The sequence below is a fragment of the Plodia interpunctella genome, chromosome 19 (assembly GCF_027563975.2).
Source record: "Plodia interpunctella isolate USDA-ARS_2022_Savannah chromosome 19, ilPloInte3.2, whole genome shotgun sequence".
In the NCBI taxonomy this organism is placed as follows: domain Eukaryota; kingdom Metazoa; phylum Arthropoda; class Insecta; order Lepidoptera; family Pyralidae; genus Plodia; species Plodia interpunctella.
The window spans coordinates 1,477,116-1,503,615 of record NC_071312.1 but is presented as its reverse complement, the minus strand read 5'-3'; the positions used below and the strand labels follow the sequence as shown (position 1 = coordinate 1,503,615).

At 36.8% G+C, this 26,500-nt stretch overlaps 1 protein-coding gene across 2 annotated transcripts in view; it reads right to left on the bottom strand.

Annotated features, from left to right (window-relative positions):
* The window catches only part of LOC128678336 (hemicentin-2-like), a 118,939-nt gene that overhangs the window by 13,392 nt on the left and 79,047 nt on the right, over positions 1-26,500 (bottom strand). For both annotated transcript variants that reach the window (XM_053759797.1, XM_053759798.1), the window contains exons 5-11: positions 16,221-16,429; positions 14,826-14,936; positions 4,762-4,968; positions 3,953-4,098; positions 3,302-3,449; positions 1,186-1,316; positions 115-274 (exon numbers count right to left, since the gene is read on the bottom strand). In XM_053759797.1, coding sequence (XP_053615772.1) covers positions 115-274; positions 1,186-1,316; positions 3,302-3,449; positions 3,953-4,098; positions 4,762-4,968; positions 14,826-14,936; positions 16,221-16,429 — 1,112 coding nt within the window. The remainder of the gene's footprint in view (positions 1-114; positions 275-1,185; positions 1,317-3,301; positions 3,450-3,952; positions 4,099-4,761; positions 4,969-14,825; positions 14,937-16,220; positions 16,430-26,500) is intronic.

Below are 26,500 nucleotides of genomic sequence, written 5' to 3'. Positions count from 1 at the left end.
TCCCGGGGTGCAAACCGTTTTTTATCCCAATTCCTTTCTCAACAATTTGTCTAAATAGTTTCCTTGGTTTTTGCCTTTAGGGTGATGATAAAAGAAAGCCTATCCCGTAATTACATTGAACCCTGAGGTAGACTGTCTGACTACTCGATTCGCCCATCTGGTTGGCAGCTTTGCATGTGTACAGTCCTCCGTCTCTTCTGGCGACCCTCTGGAGGACCAGCGACTTGGTGCTGATGAAGATACCCGATGACATGTTCTGGCTCACTTGGATGTCCTGGAGAAGGTACGAATAAGTTAAAGTGATTTCTTCTTCTTTATAGTCGTATTCCTCAAGGCTGAGTGTCGTGGTCGTTACGTGGAATTAAAGACACACAACATCTTTCTTGGCATTAGTAATGGAGTGGTTTGCCATTGCCTTCTCCATTGCACACACAAGTTAATAATCAACCAGTGCGCAGGTTTCCTCACGATGTTTTCCTTCACCGGAAGCAAATAAAAAAATAACTATACGTGAGTCAGATTGGTATACAAAACTCATGTTTGAACAACTGATTTCTTCAGAAATTAGCTGTTCACCCGCGACTTCGTCAGCGTAGAATATTCACTTCTGACAGCGCAATAATTATATTCTGTACCCAAGCTAGATTACAAATTTCTAGGACCAATATTTTTGTGTGAAAACCAATCAAGTCGTCTTTGGTCTTATGGTTCCTTTCAACATTATTTTCGTACAAACTTTCACCCCCACATTTTTATTTCGTATTTGGGGATTGATTTTTGAAATAAAGTAGCCTATGTTTGAACGGGTACTTCAACTATAAGCATATATATCGTATGTACCAAATTTCGTCAAAATCAGCGGTCTAGCCATGACAGTCAACTCTCCTTGGGAATGCTATTGCTTCTCAGTTGCCTAGTCGCCACATACGATATCTATTTTTCATGAAAGCGAAGTAGGCATAAATATCATGTTGTCATGAGTTTTATAAAATTATTTCATCTCTTTACGTCTTACGCCGACGTATAGTCAACAGCATATCAACCTACCCAAATTCATTGCAATCTCGCCGCTATTACCGCGCCATAGAAGTTCATGCAGGGTAACTTAATGTGCCGTTGACTGTACATTATTTTCTGTATAGTATTTTTATAACAATAATATATAGTGTTCTGGGACTCACTCACGTTATGATACCAGGAGATTCGATGTTCCTTGGGGTTCGCTTTAATATTGCACTCGAAGTACACGTCATCCCCTTCCTTTATGTCGTTGGGGTTGAGCGTGCTGCCCAGTGACATGGTCAGCACCGGCTTGTCTTTGGACAAACACATAAGATGAAGGCTTGAAGGGTAAATATAGTTATTCGCTGCGAGCTTAAACTTCGCGAACACAATACATCTTTACCAAATTGTATTGACGATCTTGAAAATTCTATTGACAGATCCTACACACCTTTTAAATTTCATCAAAATCAGACCAACGGTTCGAAAGTTTACGCGTTACAAACTTGCGTACATACAAAAAATTTATTTTTGCCCCAAGTTGGTTTAATAGACCTCGCTCGGTCAGAAACATTGAATCATACATTAATATGTATCGGTCATTACAATAGGAAGGATGACAAGGTCAGAAAACCCTGTAAAAAATTATATGGTCTAGATAAAATTGTAATAATGAGAGACTAATAACAATGCAGCTGGATCATCATATGAAGATTTAAAGTTGGTTGGAATGTCTATTTAAAAAAATAAACATCAATTAATTTAAGAACTTTGTTTTTTTGTCGGTGGAGCATTTTCCATCTAATTCTGTCCTCAGCCATCGATTTCATCTCCCTATACGACGCGGCCTCTGCTTTTCTAAAAAATAATAAAAACCTAAAATTTTGAAACAATTTTTATTAAGAAGACATCACCATAAACACATATCAGGTAGCTGTCGAACAAACATAGCTTTTTTCACTCAATCGTGGCGCCGTGTATCATTTATTAAAGTATCGAGCGTTTGGACGAGTCTAACAATGTGGACCTGACGTGATAGAAGGTGATGCATATAGAGAGAAATATTGTTTATGAAGCGCATCAATCATACGTATACTAGAGTCAGATTGTTAAAAAAGTATGCGCCACAAATGATATTCGAACCTGGATATAACATAATTTCTCGGAATTTGCTTCAATTCCGCTTCTCACAATTTTAGCTATGACAAGTGAATTTCTAAGTCTAAATACCAGCGAACTAAAGCTATCAAATTACTTGGTATACGAACTTCAATGTCAACGGATTGACATAACGGAGCGCGCAAATTGCTGAATTTCCAACAATTATCAACGGTTTAGTTTCAAAATGTCCAATTATTAAAATGTCCAATATTTCAATGTCTAAACTCCAAGAATACTTAGTAATTTCCTAATTCAACTTAAAATATTTATGAACGTACGTAATTACAAAAACAACAAAACTTACAGAAATTATTAAAAGTAAAGTAAGATGAAACTAAAATATTGATATTCTTTTACTGTTATGTAGTAGCTAATCTTTTGAACTCAGTTGCGCATTTTCCAAACAGTTATCATTTTGAAATTGACCAAAGCAGCAGTACCATTTTGATCCGATTTTCAGAAAAAATCTATGGTGATTGGTACTATTTTGGCAATTGGGCACTCAAACGTTTAGACTTATGCGGCATTTTTACAACATTGGACATTTTGATGATCGGACATTATGAACCGAATCCCTATTAACTACTAGAATATTACTGAGCCAGCACAAATATGATTGACGTTGCGTAACCAATATGCGAGCAATAAATCCATAAAAGCAGTAGTGAAATAGTTGTTGCAGCGTTTTGGGACTAATTTGCGTCCAAATTGGAGATGGAATTTTCGATGACCACAGCGGTTTTATATGCAATAGTTTTTTTTTTTTTAACCTGATTGATTTCATGTTTATAAACTAATTCAGTATGTAGAGGACTTTCGTTTACAACTTATAAAGGTGTTCATGAAGTCACTCTGTTAAAATTTATATAAACAATAGCTTCATTACAAATTCGAATGTCGACTTGAATAATAAAGTTGTACCCGGTAGCCGATAGATGGCGGTGTTAGTTTATAAATCTCTAACGCTATAAAAATTACGATAATTAATTTTAAATCACTATTACTTTGAAATATCATAATGTCACCTATTGCTAATATAGATCTCCTGTCATGCCCCATGTTTTTTATGCTGATCACGGGCTTCGCGGCTTCACAACCCCGAACAACCCCTCATGCAGAGATGAGATAGTCTACTTACAAACTACAGTCATCCTTAAGGCGTCCTCCAACGCAACAGACAGCACTGGGTTGTCGGCTCGGCAACGTATCATGGCTCCATCATCTTCTGGCTGGGGAAGCATCGTTAGACGACTTATTGTGGTCGTCTCGTTCGTGAATATGTTGTCCTGTTGGCAGAAAACGTACGTGTAGGCTCCAAATTATCGCCGACGCGAATGCATGAAGATCGCGCAGTTTGTATGAGTATTGATTGGATTTTGCAGAATCCTTTGTTCACCTTGGCATCAATTTACCCAGGAATACATTTGAGACTGGATTTAAATCACCTAGGTACATACTATATGGAATAAACTGGAAGACAAGGCTGTAAACTAAGTATATGGTATTTGCAATTTTAGTCTATGTATATTTATTTTTTATTAATATGACATAAAGACTTATTATATTTGAAATAAAAAGTGATCTATATATTAGAATGTTTGGGATATACGCCAATCCTCCTGTATACATGAATAGTGTGTATCTTTCACGTTATCAATAGGGCAACGGAATTGGTGTTGGGGAAAGTAAATATTAATATTTAAGTTCCATTGATCTTTTTCGGACTATAGACAATATTGTCTATGAGTCTGACGTCTGTGCATATTTAGTTATTATTATTTATACGAACCTTTCCCCTGGTATAAACTCTGTTCTCCCTGTACCACGTGATCTGAGCTGGTGGTCTACTCCCGTGGGATACGCAGATCAAGGTAGTTTCCACATCAGCAGACATCTTGACTGGCTTGTTCGTGATCATCACTGATGTGGGGCGTACTGCAATAATTATACTATATCGTTAAAGTGAAAAATTCCAAGTTCAAATTGCTTTTCATAAATTTAAAGAAAGGTCAATCTCTCTATCAAAATTATGAGTATCCCAAAAGCGTAGGTAAAATAAGTGAATAGAATGATAATAAATATTTAGCTATAATTGAATTATAACTAAAGCCACAGCGAACCAATCACATTGTGCCATTGTGACGCAACGACAACCACACTGCAATGTGATTGGTTCGCTGCGTCTCACTTCGAACCGATTCGATAGTGAGAAGTGAAATGCTAATCTGCACTAACCCCTCTGCTCTCTGTAATTTTGTTCTCTTTTCGTACTAAACCTTAAAGTATCAAGGGGATCTTGTTCTTCGATGCCAGGGTCCTACTCTTCTAGTTATCGAAAAAGACAGTAGTGGAAGTTCCTTTGCCTTATTCCGCATTCTGAGAAGATTTTCTTATAATACTTTAACATTAGCGACTCAAAGAAGATCTTGATGTTCAGGTCTTTTAGCTACAATGCACCTCATGTTGATCCTGGCAGCCGTCTCGGTCGGGCTAAGCAGCGACTAGTAGGTAACTTGGTAGCTAATGTTTGTTTTCAGCCAGCTCCTATATCCACTACACTCATAGCGATCCAGCTGATGATCACGATAAGCTACTTACATCTCATCTCGACCCTGGCAGCTCTCTCGCTCGGGCTAAGCAGCGGCGTGTTGGTAGCCTGACACCTGATGCTTGTGTTCAGCCAGCTCCTGTCCACTGCGCCCACAGCGATCCTGCTGATGATCACCTTCCCATCATTCTTCAGTATCGTGTGGTCGTCGAGCTGCTTGTTGTTGATGAGCCATGTTAGGGTAGGTTGGGGACGACCTAAAACAAAGTTCTTTCGTATTTAAATTTTCTTTGTTTGCATGTAAATGTAGACATTTACAGTAAGATAATTAAGTAAGACAATCAGTAAACTACGTCCTTAAGTGCAGGTATTTACAATAAGATGTTTGTAATAACAATAACACAAATTACGTAGAGAAGAAATATCTGGCTATGCCGCTCCCGCCTGGCCCTGGCATAAGGGGTAAACCCAAGAAATGCTGGCTTGATGTAGTCAAGAAGAGTATGCATTTCAATGATCTGACAACCAAGGATGCTGACGTAAAAGTAGGAAAGTGGACCCTGGGCTTCGACGATACGGAAGTAACCGGGGACACTGTCAGATGAGAGTAAATTGTGGTTTTACCTGAGCAAAGCTGGGACGAGTCGATAGTGCTTTGAATTATGAATGCATAAAAATTGGCATTGATGAAATTTATACAGATTTCAATTTTATTCCGAGTACAGTTGACGAACTTTTTTATTTTAGCGTACCTGTCGGGTTTTAAATAAGTTTATTTTATTTAGTATAAGTTTATATTACTTATAAGTACCCTATACCCATTTCAATTCACTATAAAATGAAAGGAATCTTAACAATAAAAAGTTTTTACATTACACATATACTTTCTAATTTTCTAGTGGCACAGTGATATTTTATGGTATGATATTTTTCTAGCTTCCTCGGACCGAAACAATATAATAAATTCAATAAAGAGGGAAACACCCTATTGATCAGAATAAGCCATGGCAACTCCAAGGCTGAATTCATCAATCTATTAAGTTAGTTTCACCACTCGAATATAAATTTGTTTTCAGTATCGATACCCCTCGGTGTCGACCGAAAATTTTGTGAAAGTTATAAATTTTAACGAGCCCAACGTAAATGCACCTCGATTGGGATAATACGCTAGTGTTGGGACATTGTACACTGTCGATAATTCGATTTTCCAATTGGATTCGATTGTTTTGGCCGCGCGGAATGGTGAAATAACAATTTCAGGTTTGAATTTATGTTGGTTAATGCATACGAAATTTGAAAGTGACATGTTGGATCAATTTAGGAGAAGTGCCTTTTTCCTTTTACGTATTTTGATCACAGACATTAAATTTATTTAAAGGATATTTAGATAAAGATATTTGTAAATCGGTTTTTGTTCAACAGCAAATTAATTTGAATAAAATTATTATTAAACGGAAAAGATTGTTGTAATAAATTTGTATTAGTATTTTCTAATGAATTAATCATGTCCAAGTACATATTTATCGATAAAAAAAAAAATATTTTACGTTTTATTTATAAACATTTTACGTTTTGTCGACAACAAAACTTTGATATATTATATCCCGTCCCATTTTTCTCGCAATTCGGCGAGGGTATTATTCCTTCGGAATTTTTCGAAGCCAACCTTATTATAACGTCTGAGCGACTTGAAGAAGGAAGCGAGGTGGTTCCTGGAACATTGTTTAACGTTAACTAGCTATTTCTAAGGATATTTCTGTTATAAACATTCTATGAACCTGTTTATAAAATATTTGATGTTACCCGGGGCTTCGCTCCCGTGGAAATTTTGATATAAATTATAGCCTATAACAATCTTGGATAATATACCTAAATTTAGAATAGTGAAAGAATTTTTGAAATCGGTTCAGTAGTTTCGGAGATTACCCGCCTCAAACATACAAACTCATAAACTCACAGACGCTTCTTATAATAATAGTACAGATGTCCACTTCAATTTAAAATCCTAAAAAATATCCTAAGAAACATCCCACCCAAAACATCCTGTAAAAAGTTAGCCAAGTCTCAATGAAGCTATTGTTTCTCTATTAAAAGTAATGAAATCTCTTAGGTTGAATGAAGCCAAGTCTAAGGTCACTGCGATTTCTTCATATAGTGAGGTCAATCGATCGTTGCGCCCTGGTTTCTTTCTTTAGGAAATAGAACCGTGAAAGTGATCGCTGTTCAAATACAATAGTCACCGAACGTTGAACATTCATGCATTCGTTTTTGAGTTTATCGCAAATAGGCAGACAGACGCAGCAGAGGATTTTGTCTTATAATATGTAAAGATAAGTTTAAGAAAGGCACGGCTAGTGTCAACGGCAAATCAACCTGCCCAAATTCATAGCAAACTCGTCGCTTTTACCGCGCCGGTAACACGATGTGCTGTTGACTGTACGCCATAAAAACAAGAGCAACAAATCAATTCACGCCTAAAAATAAATCACTTTTCCACTTCCCCTTGAAGGGTCCAATTTCGCCCTAATTGCTATGATAAGTGAAGAGTTCCAGTCATTCGTTCAAGTTAGTGGGAGTGACTGGATAGGAGTGGTGTAGCTACCGGAGGGTATTCAGCGCCGTGCCCAGGGCACCCCACGCTCCAGTGACCCTATTAAAATAGGTGCCCAAAAATAAGGGGAATTGTTTCTGTGTATATAAAATGTCGGTTGTATATAAATGTCTGCGATGACGGTTGGGAGCGAACTGGAGTGTTATATATTTTGAAATTGCGATATACTGAATAATATGAATACACTATTATAACGAATTCATTATACTTATAAAACCATTCAACGCTTTCGGCATTAGAGCTAACGATCGCCGACCAAATCGTTCGAAATAGAAGGACTTGAAAAAGTTCGAAATTTATGTCAAAGGAAAAATGAATCAGAGGATTTCCAATTTAAAATATAACGGTATTTTTGAAATTGTTACTCATCTGATCTCATCGATCTGTCAGTCGATTTTTGTCTGTAGAAGTCTGTAGATTTTTTCGGTATGTAACCAAATCAAGAATAGCGCTCCGGACGAAACCGGGAACGCCGCGGACATTTTTGGCATTTGTGAGAATATGTCGTAATTAACAAAACTTAACCAACGTGGTTAGGGTGGGCCTTTTTCGACCAGGGCCTGTGTTAACCTAGCTACGCCACTGAATGAACCAAAGTGATATATACTATACCCAAGGTTTTGCTCATATATTTTCATTTTCGCGACGTCTGTAAAGCAATTTTTCAAGGAGATATGGCTATGCGAGTCTTTGTCCGCTTTTTCTAAACTTTTGACGTGCGACGATTTTTCTTAAATTTTTTATGAATTGAAATGTTCAATAATCTTTATCTTCTTCCCATCCTCGCGTTGCATTCGTGGCTGATAAGCCGCGAAGCCCGAAGTCAGTGTAAAAATGGACCTTACAATGTTGAATTGTGATTTCACGACTGGCCGCCTATCTGACGTCAATGCTATAATTACATATTTATACTAGCTGCAACCCGGGGCTTCGCTCCCGTGGGAATATCGGAATGAAAAGTATCTGTTATTACAGGTTATATTCTTCGCTCCCGTGGGAATATCGGAATGAAAAGTATCTGTTATTACAGGTTATATTCTACACGTGTACCTAACAAATATTATAACAATCGGTTCTGTAGATTTTGTGTGAAAGAGTAACAAACATACATACAATATACTTACACACATACATCCTCACAAATATTCACAATTATAATATTAGGAGGATATTCTCAGTAAAAATATATATATATATAAAAGATGTACGTCATTGGGAATGCGTGACAAGATTTTCCGAGACGCAGGATATTAAACAAATATATTTATATATAATATAAATTGGTATATCATATGACAATTTACGAGTATAAAGTTTCCCTCTTAGAAGAAACTCATCAAAAACTTATATTTACGCATGGTCGAAGTTTTAATATCGTACTAACTTATGTCATATTAATAATATAATTTTGATAGTTATATTTATGATCTATACGTATATCTATGTTTCTCTATAATATATGTGATAATGATATTTATATATAAATCTCTACTACTGACTGACAGACAACGTGCAGCCGAAACTACTGGGTGTAGGAAGCTGAAATTTGGCATGTAGGTTCCCGGGGGAGTGTAGGTGGCACTAAGAGAGGATTTTTGGAAATTCTACCCCGAAGGGGGTGTAAGGGGTGAAAAACTATACGAAAGTTCTACACCGTTGAAGTTAGAGACTTGAAAATGTGGATTTTAGTTGTTTACAACAAATTAATGGATATGTGTTTCAGATTTTTCTGAAAATTAACCTTCAACCCCTTCGAAAGGAGGGTAAAAGGTTGTATAGAAATTATACAAATTTCAAAATAAAAAGCTGAAAATTGGTTAATATACTCTTCATAATTTTTCCTAAAGAATGACCGAGATTTTACTACGAAATTAACGCGGGCGAAGCCGCGGGAAAAAGCTAGTGTATGTGAATGAAGAAATGTGTTCGAATTTTTATTTTATGAAATTTAATAAAATTTAGAATGGCACATGAGGTGCCTAAGGACAGCTTATAGGTAACAATAACATTTCCAATGATGTTGACATTAACCTGGTAGGCTTTAAAATTACGCTGACTACGGACTTCTGGGACTCACATGAATCCCAGAAGTCCGTAGTCAGCGCCCTGAATGCGACCAGGAATATGATAGAAATTACCTTAAAATGGTACATTTCAGTGGTATTTTTTATCCTATAATTTTCACGACAGTGTAATCCTCTGAGAGCTAGTATGTACAAAACATAACAAAAATATCGCTCATTATATAGAGAGCATTAGCTACGTACAAAGTTTAAGGGCTAATCATGAAACTAAGGGAAAAATGTTTCGTTGTTAGACAGAAAGCGCCATTTGTAATCTTAATAGCTGTATTTTTAGGTTGTGTTAAGGTCGGTACTCATGATTTATAGTACAACTAGCTTTTGGCCGCGGCTTTGCACGAATTAATCTGCGAAAGCGGAACAGATATGATTTTCGTAAACACTTTCACCCCTCCGGGCCCTCAGACGACACTATGAGGACTGAGGGCCTTTAGTAAAACTTCATAACTCGGTTATTTGGCTTTCACAAAATCTAATTCCAACTTTCACAATTCTTTCGAAATGTTCACTAAATCCAAAGCATAATTTCATAGAATTTCAAGGAGTGGGCCCTCAGACCACACGCACATCATATAGTCTATTGGGGATTGATTTATGGAAAAAAGGTGTCAATGTTTCAAAATTTGGCAGCCAAATTTCATCAAAATCGTCCAGCGGTTTAGTGAAAGCGCAACACATTCGACATTCGCATACTGCATAAATCAATCTCGTCAAATGTTCTACAAACTACAATGACGATTTTGTCTTAATAATAAACCAATGTCGTTTGCAATACGCATACTCATTACGATTCTATACAAGAAGCACGCGCACGTGTTACGCAGTCTTCCAACTTTCTTAGCTAATATGTTATTGATGACACTAGTGGCAGATTTTAGACGTCGCCTAAAGGTATCTGATATCACTTTTACCACTACCTACCGATATTGACATACTACTGAATTAAAACTGTCAACCAGTGTTCGGCTCCGACGCACAAAGGATGAGGAAGGAAGTGGGCAAAGCTTAAATTAGTGTGTGCAGGTTTCCTCATGATGTTTTCCTTCACAGGAAGCAAGTTCAGTAATCTGTGTGAACTAGCCTTATAGCCAGCTAACCGGCTCTAACATACCAGGCATCGTCTCAATATTTATACCCCCTGTAACTCATAACTCAGACAAGTTCGGGTGACGGCTCATTTGGACCACTGGAGATCCCATGCGTAGTAAACTTTGCCAGCTATTTTTAACATACTTCCCAAATTGAAGGTACTTAATTTACTTGGACGTAATTTTATTTTTCTCAGCACATAAAAGTGTTAATATTTTTTGGCTTAATAGCAATTTGCTCACAATCGATAAGATATATCGATGTAGTAATGTTTGTGTGTATTTTTTGTTTTCTAATTTTAAATAAATCCATTCTGCTTCCATACTTAAACGCGAATGTCTGTCTGTACCGATTTTGATGGCATTTTGTATAAATTTAGTTAAAGAACTCCGTTTAAACATAGATTACATTTTTTTTCAAAAGTCAACCCCCAAAAAACTGTAAAAGTATGTATGAAATAAAATACTATAGTATATATGTATAAAAAAAGGTATTTCACAAGATTTATCTAGTAGATTAGTTTATTTGTCAGATAACAATATGATATTTTATCAGAAAGTGGTTAAACTAGCGCTAAAACTGTAAGAATATTGTGGAAATTTATAAACGGACTACAAAATTATGTCATTTAAAAATAAGTGATACAGTTGTTTTTTATTCATTTTCTGTATTGTATTGTATTGTATTGTGTTGTGTTGTGTTGTGTTGTGTTGTGTTGTGTTGTGTTGTGTTGTGTTGTGTTGTGTTGTGTTGTGTTGTGTTGTGTTGTGTTGTGTTGTGTTGTGTTGTGTTGTGTTGTGTTGTGTTGTGTTGTGTTGTGTTGTGTTGTGTTGTGTTGTGTTGTGTTGTGTTGTGTTGTGTTGTGTTGTGTTGTGTTGTGTTGTGTTGTGTTGTGTTGTGTTGTGTTGTGTTGTGTTGTGTTGTGTTGTGTTGTGTTGTGTTGTGTTGTGTTGTGTTGTGTTGTGTTGTGTTGTGTTGTGTTGTGTTGTGTTGTGTTGTGTTGTGTTGTGTTGTGTTGTGTTGTGTTGTGTTGTGTTGTGTTGTGTTGTGTTGTGTTGTGTTGTGTTGTGTTGTGTTGTGTTGTGTTGTGTTGTGTTGTGTTGTGTTGTGTTGTGTTGTGTTGTGTTGTGTTGTGTTGTGTTGTGTTGTGTTGTGTTGTGTTGTGTTGTGTTGTGTTGTGTTGTGTTGTGTTGTGTTGTGTTGTGTTGTGTTGTGTTGTGTTGTGTTGTGTTGTGTTGTGTTGTGTTGTGTTGTGTTGTGTTGTGTTGTGTTGTGTTGTGTTGTGTTGTGTTGTGTTGTGTTGTGTTGTGTTGTGTTGTGTTGTGTTGTGTTGTGTTGTGTTGTGTTGTGTTGTGTTGTGTTGTGTTGTGTTGTGTTGTGTTGTGTTGTGTTGTGTTGTGTTGTGTTGTGTTGTGTTGTGTTGTGTTGTGTTGTGTTGTGTTGTGTTGTGTTGTGTTGTGTTGTGTTGTGTTGTGTTGTGTTGTGTTGTGTTGTGTTGTGTTGTGTTGTGTTGTGTTGTGTTGTGTTGTGTTGTGTTGTGTTGTGTTGTGTTGTGTTGTGTTGTGTTGTGTTGTGTTGTGTTGTGTTGTGTTGTGTTGTGTTGTGTTGTGTTGTGTTGTGTTGTGTTGTGTTGTGTTGTGTTGTGTTGTGTTGTGTTGTGTTGTGTTGTGTTGTGTTGTGTTGTGTTGTGTTGTGTTGTGTTGTGTTGTGTTGTGTTGTGTTGTGTTGTGTTGTGTTGTGTTGTGTTGTGTTGTGTTGTGTTGTGTTGTGTTGTGTTGTGTTGTGTTGTGTTGTGTTGTGTTGTGTTGTGTTGTGTTGTGTTGTGTTGTGTTGTGTTGTGTTGTGTTGTGTTGTGTTGTGTTGTGTTGTGTTGTGTTGTGTTGTGTTGTGTTGTGTTGTGTTGTGTTGTGTTGTGTTGTGTTGTGTTGTGTTGTGTTGTGTTGTGTTGTGTTGTGTTGTGTTGTGTTGTGTTGTGTTGTGTTGTGTTGTGTTGTGTTGTGTTGTGTTGTGTTGTGTTGTGTTGTGTTGTGTTGTGTTGTGTTGTGTTGTGTTGTGTTGTGTTGTGTTGTGTTGTGTTGTGTTGTGTTGTGTTGTGTTGTGTTGTGTTGTGTTGTGTTGTGTTGTGTTGTGTTGTGTTGTGTTGTGTTGTGTTGTGTTGTGTTGTGTTGTGTTGTGTTGTGTTGTGTTGTGTTGTGTTGTGTTGTGTTGTGTTGTGTTGTGTTGTGTTGTGTTGTGTTGTGTTGTGTTGTGTTGTGTTGTGTTGTGTTGTGTTGTGTTGTGTTGTGTTGTGTTGTGTTGTGTTGTGTTGTGTTGTGTTGTGTTGTGTTGTGTTGTGTTGTGTTGTGTTGTGTTGTGTTGTGTTGTGTTGTGTTGTGTTGTGTTGTGTTGTGTTGTGTTGTGTTGTGTTGTGTTGTGTTGTGTTGTGTTGTGTTGTGTTGTGTTGTGTTGTGTTGTGTTGTGTTGTGTTGTGTTGTGTTGTGTTGTGTTGTGTTGTGTTGTGTTGTGTTGTGTTGTGTTGTGTTGTGTTGTGTTGTGTTGTGTTGTGTTGTGTTGTGTTGTGTTGTGTTGTGTTGTGTTGTGTTGTGTTGTGTTGTGTTGTGTTGTGTTGTGTTGTGTTGTGTTGTGTTGTGTTGTGTTGTGTTGTGTTGTGTTGTGTTGTGTTGTGTTGTGTTGTGTTGTGTTGTGTTGTGTTGTGTTGTGTTGTGTTGTGTTGTGTTGTGTTGTGTTGTGTTGTGTTGTGTTGTGTTGTGTTGTGTTGTGTTGTGTTGTGTTGTGTTGTGTTGTGTTGTGTTGTGTTGTGTTGTGTTGTGTTGTGTTGTGTTGTGTTGTGTTGTGTTGTGTTGTGTTGTGTTGTGTTGTGTTGTGTTGTGTTGTGTTGTGTTGTGTTGTGTTGTGTTGTGTTGTGTTGTGTTGTGTTGTGTTGTGTTGTGTTGTGTTGTGTTGTGTTGTGTTGTGTTGTGTTGTGTTGTGTTGTGTTGTGTTGTGTTGTGTTGTGTTGTGTTGTGTTGTGTTGTGTTGTGTTGTGTTGTGTTGTGTTGTGTTGTGTTGTGTTGTGTTGTGTTGTGTTGTGTTGTGTTGTGTTGTGTTGTGTTGTGTTGTGTTGTGTTGTGTTGTGTTGTGTTGTGTTGTGTTGTGTTGTGTTGTGTTGTGTTGTGTTGTGTTGTGTTGTGTTGTGTTGTGTTGTGTTGTGTTGTGTTGTGTTGTGTTGTGTTGTGTTGTGTTGTGTTGTGTTGTGTTGTGTTGTGTTGTGTTGTGTTGTGTTGTGTTGTGTTGTGTTGTGTTGTGTTGTGTTGTGTTGTGTTGTATTGTATTGTATTGTACTGTATTGAAATCCATTACCTAGAATTGACACAAGGAATATTTTAATATTTTTTGTGTCAAAATATTACAGGAAATATCTTTTCGATTTTTGATTGCGAGCGCAATTATAAATGCCAAAGTTTGTCTGTCACGCTTTTTCACAGCCTATTTTTGAACTCAATTTCCATGTATAAAAAAAAAAATGAATGCAAAAATAGGCTACTTTTTTCGGGTCTTACGGAAAATGTGCATTTCGCAAAATGTGAACTTTCTTATATTACATACTAGTAAGTTTCATTTTGCGTCAGACTATCATCAAATTTCTGCACCCAGAGACCAAAAATGCATGTTAATTTTTTTATAACAAACGCACTACTTTTTATTACCCGATATACTTTTTGAGTGAGTGGAGCTATGGGCAACACCTATTTTGTTTATATTTGATTCGAAAGAGAATATTATAACTACCTATCCTATTTTGTTTTACCACTCCAGGGATTATCAGAACGTGTCGCACATAAAACGACGTAAAAGCTACGCGTTTATTTTCAAACCCACACGCTATATCAAAGGAAAGCCATGAAAGGATATAATATTCTGTGCAATAAAAACAAGTAACAGAAAATATTGTAAAGCTTTTTTTTTATCATTCTGATAATTTTGTATTTGATATTTACCAACGGGAAAATTACGGGTTTTAATTTCGCTTCACACTATTGAGTCGATTCGCAGTGAGACGCAGCGAATCACATTGTGCGATGTGGTTGTCGTTGTGTCACAATGGCGCAATATGATTGGTTCGCTGCGTCTCACTTCGAATCGACTCAAAATGGTATTCGTTATGCCGGGTTCATACTATTGCCGAACTCAGATGCCGACGCGAGCAAACGTATTGCATAGTTTTTATGAGAGCTTTGTAATGCGCGTACGATTAATACAAATATACAGATATAAAGACGTCATTATCACAAGCGCAGAGTTACGAAACTCGAAGGCCACGGTGTTATTTTAAACTTTATTACATAATACGTACCTCCTCTAAGCTCACAGAGTAGAGAGAAATTGCCACCTTCTTCTAAAGGTCCCACAACGCCTGCCACGTCTCGGCCCGCCTCGTCGTATAGAAGGAGTTGGTGCGGGGGCACTGGAAAAAAAAACGTATAAAAATATTTGTTTATTTCCAATAATCACGTAGGCGGGCAATTTAATTGGTTTTAGGCTTAATTTGCGTGAGCGCTTTCTCAAAGATCTTTTGTTAGATCGACGATTTACTCACGTTGTTAGCTCACCATTTCCTTGTTTGTTTTGGAGTATATTAAAATCGTTTTTTTTTCATCAGCAGTCGATTGTGGAAGCGGTGGTGGTGTAATGGTTAAGACACCCGTCTGTGGATCGAAAGGTTCGAATCCTACTCGTGCCACATGAGTTTGTATCTGACTCATGTATAGTAGTTTTCATCGTCCACCACTTGCTTCCGGTGAAGGAAAACATCGTGAGGAAACCTGCACACTGGTTGATTATTAACTTGTGTGTGAAATGGAGAAGACAATGGGAAACCACTCCATTAATAATGCCAAGAAAATTGTTGTGTGTGTTTCATTCCACGTAATAACCACGACCCTCAGCCATGAGGAATACGACTATGAAGAGAGTCGATTGCAATTGTAATGTTTCCGTATTCTATGTGTGTTATGTGTTTAAACATTGATATGTTACTGAGAGAAAATGTATATATATATATATATATATATATAATATACACCCCCGGGAGTGCAAGTATGCATATATGTAGGTGTGACTTCTGGCATGATAGGGACCAACACTGTTTTCTTTCAGCATATCTTCTTAGCAGTGGTAGTTCCGAAATGCTAGTAGTTTGTAGTTTTGATTAATAATATTAAAATTCGAATGGGACGTGAAGTTTTGTTTCTGAATAAATGTTTTGATTCAAAAGTAATAGACATGAGTCAGATTGCCATTCAAATCCATGTGGCATTAGCAGGATTCGAACCTGGAATGTTTACGTTGGAATTTTGACAGAGCTGTGTGTGACTACCACCATTATCTACCACTGGACTGCCGCTACATCTTGCATCAATTACTTAGCACTTTTCAAGATTTTTTCATATCTCTCTCACTTCTCCGCTGTTCCCATTGCCATTTGGGGCTGTGACACCGAGAAGCACGGGTTCAGCGTAAAAAATAACGTATCATAAAAATTTTGATTTTCAAGATTTTGATTCCGCTGTAGTTTTAATACCGTCTGCCTGACGTCAATCTCCTTAGAACTATTATCACCTTTACCTTTATTACCTTTTAGCTGCCTAGGCTATGTATCCCTCAGCCGCGTCATACGACATCTACGGGAGTACACGAAGTGGTCCTATTCCAGGGCGGAACCACACACCGCAAAGTGGTTCTTACTCACCAACAACATTGAGACGAATTTGGAAGTTTCTCGTGGGTGAATTCTTGAAGTCCACACGACATCTGTAGATGCCCTCGTCGTCCAACTGGACGGCGTCCACTGTGAGGGACGAGGGCCGGGACATCGTCACGAAGTAGGCTCGTCTCCCGAAGGCCAGGGGGTCAGACCAATGAAGTGCCTTGTTGAAACTGCGGCCGCGCACGTCAAAACTGTTGCAGAATGAAATCCATATGATTTACATACCTACTCCATACTAATTTTATAAATGCAAAAGTCTATCAGTCTGTCTCTTTTGATGATTTCGACCGATTTTGATGAAATTTGGTATAATTGTAGTTAAAGATCCCCGTACAAACATTTTATCAAAAATCAACCCTCAAATGGTTATAATGGGGGGGGGGTGCAACTTTGTATGAAAATCGTGTTTGTTCCGCTTTCGCAGAGAAATAATTGTATCTGTCATGCGGGCGAAGCCGCGGGCAAATGCTAGTAGAATATATGTGGGCAGAGAAATATCTTTAAATCATTATATATTAATGATGTGTTTTTTGAATTGCAACTGTTTTTTTAACCCCCGACGCAAAAAGAGGGGTGTTATAAATTTGACCCCTAAGTGTGTCTGTCTGTCTTTGTACGTAGCTCATCAACATGCGAACCGATTTGGTATATTGCATCACATCTTTATTGTATTTATGCTTGATTTGATTTAATTTACTTTAGTCGGTATGAACCCATACGAACGGGAACAGTGGGAATAAAGTCCAAAAGTAGTTCTGTATACCAATAAATAAAACATAAGCAACAAAAGATATTTTCTCTTTCACAGCATGCAATTTCTGTGTTAGTTCTGTGAATGCTGTGTAAACAGAAAATTCAACGTACACACTTATTAATAAAGTATAAACAAACTTACAATCATATAGAAAACAGCACGTGCGCGATTTTCCGCCGCACCGCATTGCAATTAACGTTTGGCAATTAACAGTGCATATTGAATCGTTCTACGATACGACTGGTTAATAGATGGTTTGTATTTCTTGATACGGCTGCTCTTTCATAAATTATGATGTTCGTGTAACTATGTATTAACATCAAACAGCTCAAAAACAAGTCCTTTTTCCGCGTTAATAAAAAAAGGTCGCACGTAACACGTACGCAAAGCCAGAGAACCGTAAATGTTAACCCTTTAACGTTTAACACTAATGTTTGAGATTAAAAATTTACATTAACCCGTATTTGTCCATGTCACACCTTGAAAAAGACAAAATAATCTCCGTACGACGGAGCGAGAGCGAAGGATTGGTGGGTTCCCTTTGAGCCTCGTTGATTCGACCCATTATCTAATTCTATAAAATAACCGAGAGAGATTAAATGCCAGTCCCAGGATCTTGCACAGAGTGCCATAGAGAAATCTGACCCCCTAAGAGATGGTGTTCAAATCGCCAGGGGGGTCAGATTTCTCTGTGGCAAACTGTAAATGTAGAATAAAAGAATTTAAAATATTGTTATTTTTGATTTCGAGTAATTTTCGTGAAAGTTTAGCTTTTTATAGTGAAATAATTAAATACGCAGTTGTTTTGAGAGGAATTTTGGTCTAGACAGTATTTCTCTGACAGTAAAAGTAACAAGAAAAATCCATTGTTTGAAATTAGGTAAGTACCTATTTATTTTTATTTATGTGTGGGAATAATAAAGCCTTATAATCTGACAAAAATGTGCTTCTATCAGTTTGCCATAGATCAAAAATAAATTTTGCACGGATCAAAAATATTTTTTTTTTACTTGGGCCAATTAAAGGATATTGGCCCAAACAAAAAAATTATATATAGAAAATTCCTTTACTATAAAATGGTATCCCATCCACAGCTCAAAGTATACAATAAGAATCTTTATGTGAGACAGTGAGACATAGGTGATGATAGGCTATGCTGTCTTTAAGGATTTAGAAATATTAATTATTGTCAATTATTTAACTTCATAATCGTATTCCTCATGGCTGAGGGTCGTGGTCATTACGTGGAATTTAACACACAACAACTTTCAATTGCCATTGCCTTCTCCATTTCACACACATGTTAATAATAATTAACCAGGGTTTCCTCACAATGTTTTTCCTTCAATGGAAGCAAGTGGTGGTCTATGAAAACTACTATACATGAGTCAGATTGGTATACAAACTCATGTGGCACATAGGATTCGAACCTGGGACCTTTCGATCCACAGGCGGGCGTCGTAACCATTACACCACCACCGCTTCTTAATTAACAAGAGATTGTTAATGTTCCAAAGGGAAGACACCAGTGAATCCATTTTTAAGGCCAGTATCTGAGGGTAAATCCCTACGTATTTATCAAGCATAAAGCTTGTACACACAATTGCGTCTCTTAACAATTTTAAGGAGACAACACATTTATTTTATTCCTTACGACGAAAAATTTGTAGCAGTACTCTTGGGGTTGTGGTCCCGCCCTAGAATAGGATCACTACATACACTTGTGGATGTTGTATCAGGCGATTAAGGGACACTAGGCAGTTTATAACAAACAATAATAATAATTCACAAGGAAGGTAGAAATATCTCCAAGACAGATTTATTTTTATTAATAGTTTGAGTGTGTTTCAATCTAGCCTACAAGCAAAAATGAGTTCTAAGGTGTTACACATAAGCTCAAAAATGCCTATACATCCTCTCAGATCTCTAGATGAATCTAATATTGAAACATCGACTTGTTAGGTCCGAAATGCACCAAAAATCGCCAATTCTCTTCGTATTGGGTCTTAAACAGATTATCACGCCAGCCCCCGCCTAACTAGGGCGAGCTAAACCAATAAGATTTCGTAATTTTATACAGGGTTATTGGTATCTTACGCATAAACTTCCAAAGGTACTGTTTTACGACTTTTGTCTAAACGTAATAAATACAAAAGATTTCCTTTTTTTTTTTTTTAGTTTTAATGTCGTTTCTATAAATTATTAACTCTATGTTGGATTCCGCTACATAACGCTAATGTACTGTCTCGTGTTGCTTGGCTATTACATAGAGTTAAGATGTGTAGAATCGCAATTAGATTGCATTTATTTATATGAAAAAAAAAACTACGAATCACGAAAAGTCATAAAATAAAAGTTGCTTGTTTTGATGTACCCAAGTAGTCTTTAGGAGGTTTAGATACCAGTAACCCTGTATAATTGATAATTCGAAACTTCACTTAGCACAGCATAGCACTAGTCGAGTTCGGACCTTATACATATGTTGGTAATTTATAAATTTATTTTAAGCAGTGTTCTTTCATGCAAAAACATTCTCTGTGCCATGTGTGAGCACCATTACAGTACGGTTCGTTACACTGCTCCTATAGATCAACAGGACTTATTGGGTAAAACAGAGAGTTATGGAAATTCACGACGTCAGTTACCTTTCTAACTAACTGAAGAATCTTGTGAGAAAATAGGACAGTTAAATGTATAATTACATAGAAACACGACAATCAAATGTCACTTTAATTAATTAATTTTATTATATTGTATCAATATAACGTAATTATGGGGGGGTCCTTAATTGTTTCTATCTGTACATTTATATATAATATATATAAAATTCTAGCGTTACTGAGTGACTGATTGACAGACAACGCACAGCCGAAACAACTGGGCGTAGAAAGCTGAAATTTAGTGTGTAAGTTCCTAGGACAAGGTAGGGTAGCAGGGATTATAAGGGATAGCTAAGAAGGGATTTTCTGAAATTCCCACAGGAAACGGATTTTTACTCACATACGAATTTGTGGAAAATAACTAGTATTCTAATAAAACTGTAAGTGGGCTATGTTTAACGTAAAAACTACTGGATAAAATTTGATGCGTGGGCTATGTTTAACGTAAAAACTACTGGATAAAATTTGATGCGTGGGCTATGTTTAACGTAAAAACTACTGGATAAAATTTGATGCGTGGGCTATGTTTAACGTAAAAACTACTGGATAAAATTTGATGCGTGGGCTATGTTTAACGTAAAAACTACTGGATAAAATTTGATGCATGGGCTATGTTTAACGTAAAAACTACTGGATAAAATTTGATGCGTGTTCTGAGTTGTATAGCGGATGGTCTAATTTAAAATCTTGTATAAGTTTCATCGCGATATATTTATTGCTTAGAACTCGAGATGGTATCGACAATAATAAGTTAATGAGCGGACGCACGAATTAAACGCGGGCGAAGTTGCGGGCAAAAGCTAGTTATTATTATTATATTGTAACTAGCGGTAAAATCTTAATAAATTATACACCTAAACCTTCCTCAGGAACCACACTATCTATTGGTGAAAACCGCATGAAAATCCGTGCAGTAGTTTTTGAGTTTATCGCGAACAGACAGACAGACAAAAAGACGCGGCAAAGGACTTTGTTTTATAATGTAAGAATAAGGATACCAGTTCCACATCATCGGCGAATTCAGATAAATGCAGACACTAATGCACGAATATTGCTTTGTTTGTATGAGTGATAGCGTGGATGAGGGGGATGAGGGGCGACACATTTTGTACCATACCGATCTCCTACGTAAGATGACGTTTATCGATAGTTTTAAGACGTCTTCTGTGGACATCCTTGGCATTGACAACACGAGATCTTCAGGATGTCATGTTATCATCATCGAGTCGAGTGTGTTATTACTAACAGTGGTGTCAAATTTTATTCAAGTCGCCCAAAGGCATCTGACATAACTTTTACGACTACATACCGCCATATAGTTGCAGGTAGTCACATATACGCTAATGAACTAAACTGTCCACCAGGTATGCAGGTTTCCTCACGATGTTTTCCTTCACCGGAAGCAAATGGTGGTCGATGAAAACTACTATATGAGTCAGATTGGTATACAAACTCATATGGCACGAGTAGGATATGAACCTGAGACCTTTCAATCCACAGGCGGGCGTTTTAACCATTACACCACCACCGCTTCAAGAGTGTCATGTCAAGAAAAAAATTCAAATTTTAACCAAGACAAGAATTAGTTTTGCTATCTGACTTTAAAATTGTTGTTCTATACTGTGGCAATGTCAACTGTATGAATGATTAAATATGGAAATGATTAATTCCTCAAGAAAATTGACGGATCGTAATGACACCGCGGCCGGAGCGGCCGAAACGCTCTGAGAACCAGCCTTTAAGTGAGCACTATAAATTAATATTTATAGTGTTAACAATAAATTAATAGACAGCTCGCTTAATTGGTTCATCGGCTTAGCCTGGAAAGCGTGACAGACAGACTTTTGCATTTATAATATTATTAAAGAAATATGAATATCCTTTAGATTCTCAAAAAGAAGTCCTTACCATTAATGTCACACGATATATATTTACGAAACATTTTTTTACTAATTTTATCCACAAAAGTCACCAACGCTTATTATTGGATAATGTTATAACGTTATAGCTTAGTTAATAACTAAATATGCCCTCGGTTCGTTAGCGTTAAACCCGATGAAGCGAGACCTATCTCAGATACCTGTTTCGCTCTGGACTATAAAATATTATATGGTACAGAAAAATACCTGATAATGACGAAATCAATATAACGCCAGCTTTTCTACTCCGACTAAACCAGCCAAATGATTTTTCATTCAACGAACCAACACTTTTTCGTGTTGAATCAATTTTGAAAAGGGTAAAAATTGTACGTGTGATGTCATCTACCGCGCCTCATGGACAATGCGCGCTTATGCAACACACGATTATACCGAGTTCGCAATACTACGGACAGATGGCGCCACTAGCTGGATTGACAAACCTAGATCGCGGTGTCGCTGTTTGCAAGATTGAATGCATTATATAAAAAACTCTAACGTGATATCGTTGTATTCGGGCGTAGTTCCCAAGTAATGTAAATTAAACATAGGTCTGAAGGTAATGCACACAGAAACAACATACCTAGCTAACCGTAGACATATATTTAATAAAATAAGAAGTGTCATTTCTGTGATACCTATAACTTAACACGTAAATGTGAAGCGTGATTAGCCGTAACGACATTATTAGCACAGGTAGGAATTTTACAATCTAGCTAAAGCGGTAGTCATAAAACAGACTGCGGTGGTCTGAAGCTTTTGCAGATTCGGCTGTGATTTTACAACCGGCCGCTTATCTGACGTCAACCCTCTTTGCGAATATTGGTCTTTGGATGCTTCTATGTCACAACATACCTAGGTTTCTTTTTGCTGCTAACGGAGTCGCGGACAGGAGCTGGATATTAATATTTCTATCCAACTTGTGGTGTGTATATTAAGCACATAATCCCAGTGATATAAATCAGCTTGCTGACAGTTTAGATCGAAGCTGAACGAGCTGCTCCGGTAGAATAGCTTATACACGCTTGAATTATAGCCACATTTGTTTAGCCTGAGATCTTAGACAAATGGGCATAAGATCAGTAGTTTATATGTCAGCAATTCAAATTAATGTCAAAAACTATTTTCATTTCATAAAATAATTATGTTATTCGTAGAGATACATGGAGTACGTTTAGTAGCATATAGATAAAAAGATCTGACCGTAATTGATCCGAAATTGAGAGTGGAGAAGATAAAAATGCTGTGCTGACCCATAAAGAATAAGAATAAGAATTATTTATTTCTCGAAAATAATTACATGCATATAAAATAACAAATGATCCCACACTAGGCCAGGTCTGTGTCGTTGGCATCGAGTACAAATCACTACATTTAACAAAGAAAAACATTGCGCGACAGAATGTAAGATGTGTCACATCCATGACGTCTTAAGGTGGGTTAAGCCTAGGCTGAAAAGGATACACTAGAGACTGAAAAAAATTAGACACTACAAATTGTAAACTGTTGTAAGTAAAATAAATAAAGTAAATTGTAAACCCATAAATTATTGTAAATAAATAATAATTAAGTGCATCATTAAAATAAGTATTTGTATTAGATTTGATAAGTGCTTGTTTTTTTTTATTTTTTATTTTATCGTGAGTGTTAGTTACTTGCAATTTTGCCTGTCCAGTGATTTTGAAATGTGGTCGGTTAATGATATTTAGGTAACCAGTCATTTTGGTACCTTGTAAATTTTAGAGAAAGACTTCTGACAGTCTTGGTCGTTTTCAGATGTAGTCATTCCAGCGATTAGGTGAATTTATGTACTTAGTCATGATGATACTAACCCCTAACTAAAAACCTCTAACTTGTACATATATATATATATATATATATATATATATATATATATATATATATATATATATATATATATACATATATATATATATATATATATATAAAACGCTTGGATCCTCCCGACAACTTTGCCACTCCACACATGATCTCCTAATTTTTATTTTACTGTTTTTTATTATTTTATTCACAATTTTGAATTTTGTTATAATAATTCGTATGGCATTTAAATTTTATTTGTAAAACATGTACGTGATTTGTGATCTTCAAGTGTCTGAATTATACTTCTATTTCGACGAATAAGAATTGTAATTATGAAGTCATGGGAATCGAGTGTGTCATGCTCACTCAAATGGTCAATCTGGTGGTGGCGTCGTGGGCCGGGTCGTGAGGTTCCCTCTATTATGGTTGAGCCTCTCATTACCCTCTATTACGCGATGGCTGTCCCATGCGTCAACTCGTGAACGGGTGCTGCCAGAGGGAACTGGTCATCTCGTTTCATATATTTTCATGTAAGTTAATTGTGTTTCACATCGATATATATATATATATATATATATATATATATATATATATATATATTGTGATTTTTAATATTAAGAAAGTACATATTTACCAATTTTCTTGGTTTCCATGGATATTTTATTCCTTAGCGTTATCGCATAGATGTTTGCACGCTAAACCGCCCACTTTGTACAAGGTAAAATATTGTTATATAAACAACAATTTCTGATATGAAAACGGGTCGTCAGTCGATTGGGACTACGAGATTTTCGGGACCGCGGTCCCAATCCCAAACTCATTATCACTAGGACCGTGGTGCTAATGATAGAATAGGATATAGTTAATAGCTTTAACAACCCAATAAATATATTTTGGACCGTTCCAATCATTGCGGTTCGAATGAAATCATGTATCTTTGCCTACCAGTTGACTGGAAAAGGCCACTTCATGGGATAAGTCCGCCGTTGCGTTCACTATTCTGTATATTATATCTGCGTGTGTTTTTTATATAGTTCAAACAACACTATTCAGATCCATTATAATATTATAAATGCGAAAATCAGTCTGTCTGCCTGTTCCACTTTCACTGCTAAACCGCTGGACCAATTTTGATGAAATTTGGTATGGTCTTTAACTACATAAAGACCTCCGTTCAAATATAGGCCATTTATCAACCCCCAAATGACTATAATGGGGATTTAAAGTTGAATATCGTCTGTTCCGCTTTCGCAGTTAAATTCACGCGGGCGAAGCCGCGGGCCAGAGCTAGTATACTGTATATGGGAGGTTAGGACCGTGGTCCGAATATCTCGTGGTCCCAATCGCCTAAAACCTGTGAAACAGTCGTTGCGTAACTCACAAGCATAATATATTTCATATTCTCGACGTGTTGCAGTTAATTATGCTTAACATTGCATGCGTTTAGCTTATGATAAGTTGGTTGTGGGACGGTACAGTTCTATTGCACACACGCAACGACAATATACCTAATTACTTGTTATTAATTACTTTTTTTCATTTTTCGCAATTTCGTGAAAAAACGCTAAAATCAGTCGATTTTGTGTTTATCTTTTATTATCAATACGATGTATTTTTTTGGAATTATTTTTTGTACTTATTTTACGTATTATAAAGTTACTAGCGGCCGGTCCCAGTTTCAGGAACAAGTAACAGGAATCACACTATCTATTGGTAAAAACTGCATGAAAGTCCGCGAAGTATTTTTTTGAGTTTATCGCGAACAAACAGACTAGAGGTATTTCTTTTATAAGATGTAAGGGTAGTGTGATGATGTGACTACTCGGGTCCCGACTGATGGGAAAGGATCGCAAGGCAAGCCGAAGGTGCGATGGTCCGACGAACTGTCGGCCTTTGATGAGGAATGTCCACAACTGGCGAGGAATACAAGTGTTTGGAAACAAAGAGGGGCTGTTTGGAGAAGGGAGGCTTTTGCCCAGCAGTGGGACCTGAGAGCTACATGAAAAGAAAAGGATAGTGTGCTCGAAAAGAGCGTACAGAAGCTTATCAAAGAATGGGTTTTTATTGATCTTTGTTATGATATAACCGAGTTTGTAAAAAAATATTCTAAGTTTTTAGTTGTTAAGTCATCCAATTCAAGTCGAGCTTTTTATGAAAGCTTTTCCTGGCAGCTTTTAATTTCCGCTTAGCCGACATCTATTTATAAAATGTAAATAAAATGTCTTACTATCGCAGTGTGTGCTGATAAAGCAGTCGTTACATTGTATAACAAATATTTTTTGAAACGCCATTTTACTTTATAGTTCAAAATAGCTAACTGACAAAATGGCTAGGCAATACTTTTCCAAATGCTTTGCGCATATACCCTAATACTGTGTATCGCCAACGTTATTTAATCTATAAATAAATATATTAGGACAAATCACACAGATTGAGCTAGCCCCAAAGTAAGTTCTAGACTTGTGTCATGGGATACTACAACTCAACGATACTATATTTTATAACTATATAATATTGCATTCTGTTGCATTCTGTTTTATTGTATTAATAACAGACTTTTTTGTATTAACAGCGAAATTTTTGTGTTTTATTTTTTCTACGGATATGCGTATGGGCATCGCGACATCACAGTCCAGAATACTACGACGAGGCTGAGAGAGAGAGAGAGTGTGCAACTGTAGAATTCGTTTATTATGCAAGTAATATCGCATTGGGATATATATCTTCCGCCCAATAAAACTAAGCTGAGTAGAAAGTACAGCTCGCCGTGGACTCGTGCCAAATTTAAGACTAATAGCAGGTAATGTTTCCCTGTTTATTACTATAATTGGTTTTGTAAAAATTTGACGAACTCGGTAGCGCAGTGGTAAAATGATTGCCTCTGAACCGAGAGGTCCCGGGTTCGAACCCCGGTCGGGTCATGATGGAAAATTATCATTTTCTGATTGACCCGGGTGTTGGATGTTTATCTATATATGTATTTGTTACAAAATACAGTATCGTGGAGTTAGTATCCAATAACACAAGTCTAGAACTTACTTTGGGGCTAGCTCAATCTGTGTGATTTGTCATACCATACCTAAATTGCAAGTTAAATAAAAGCTT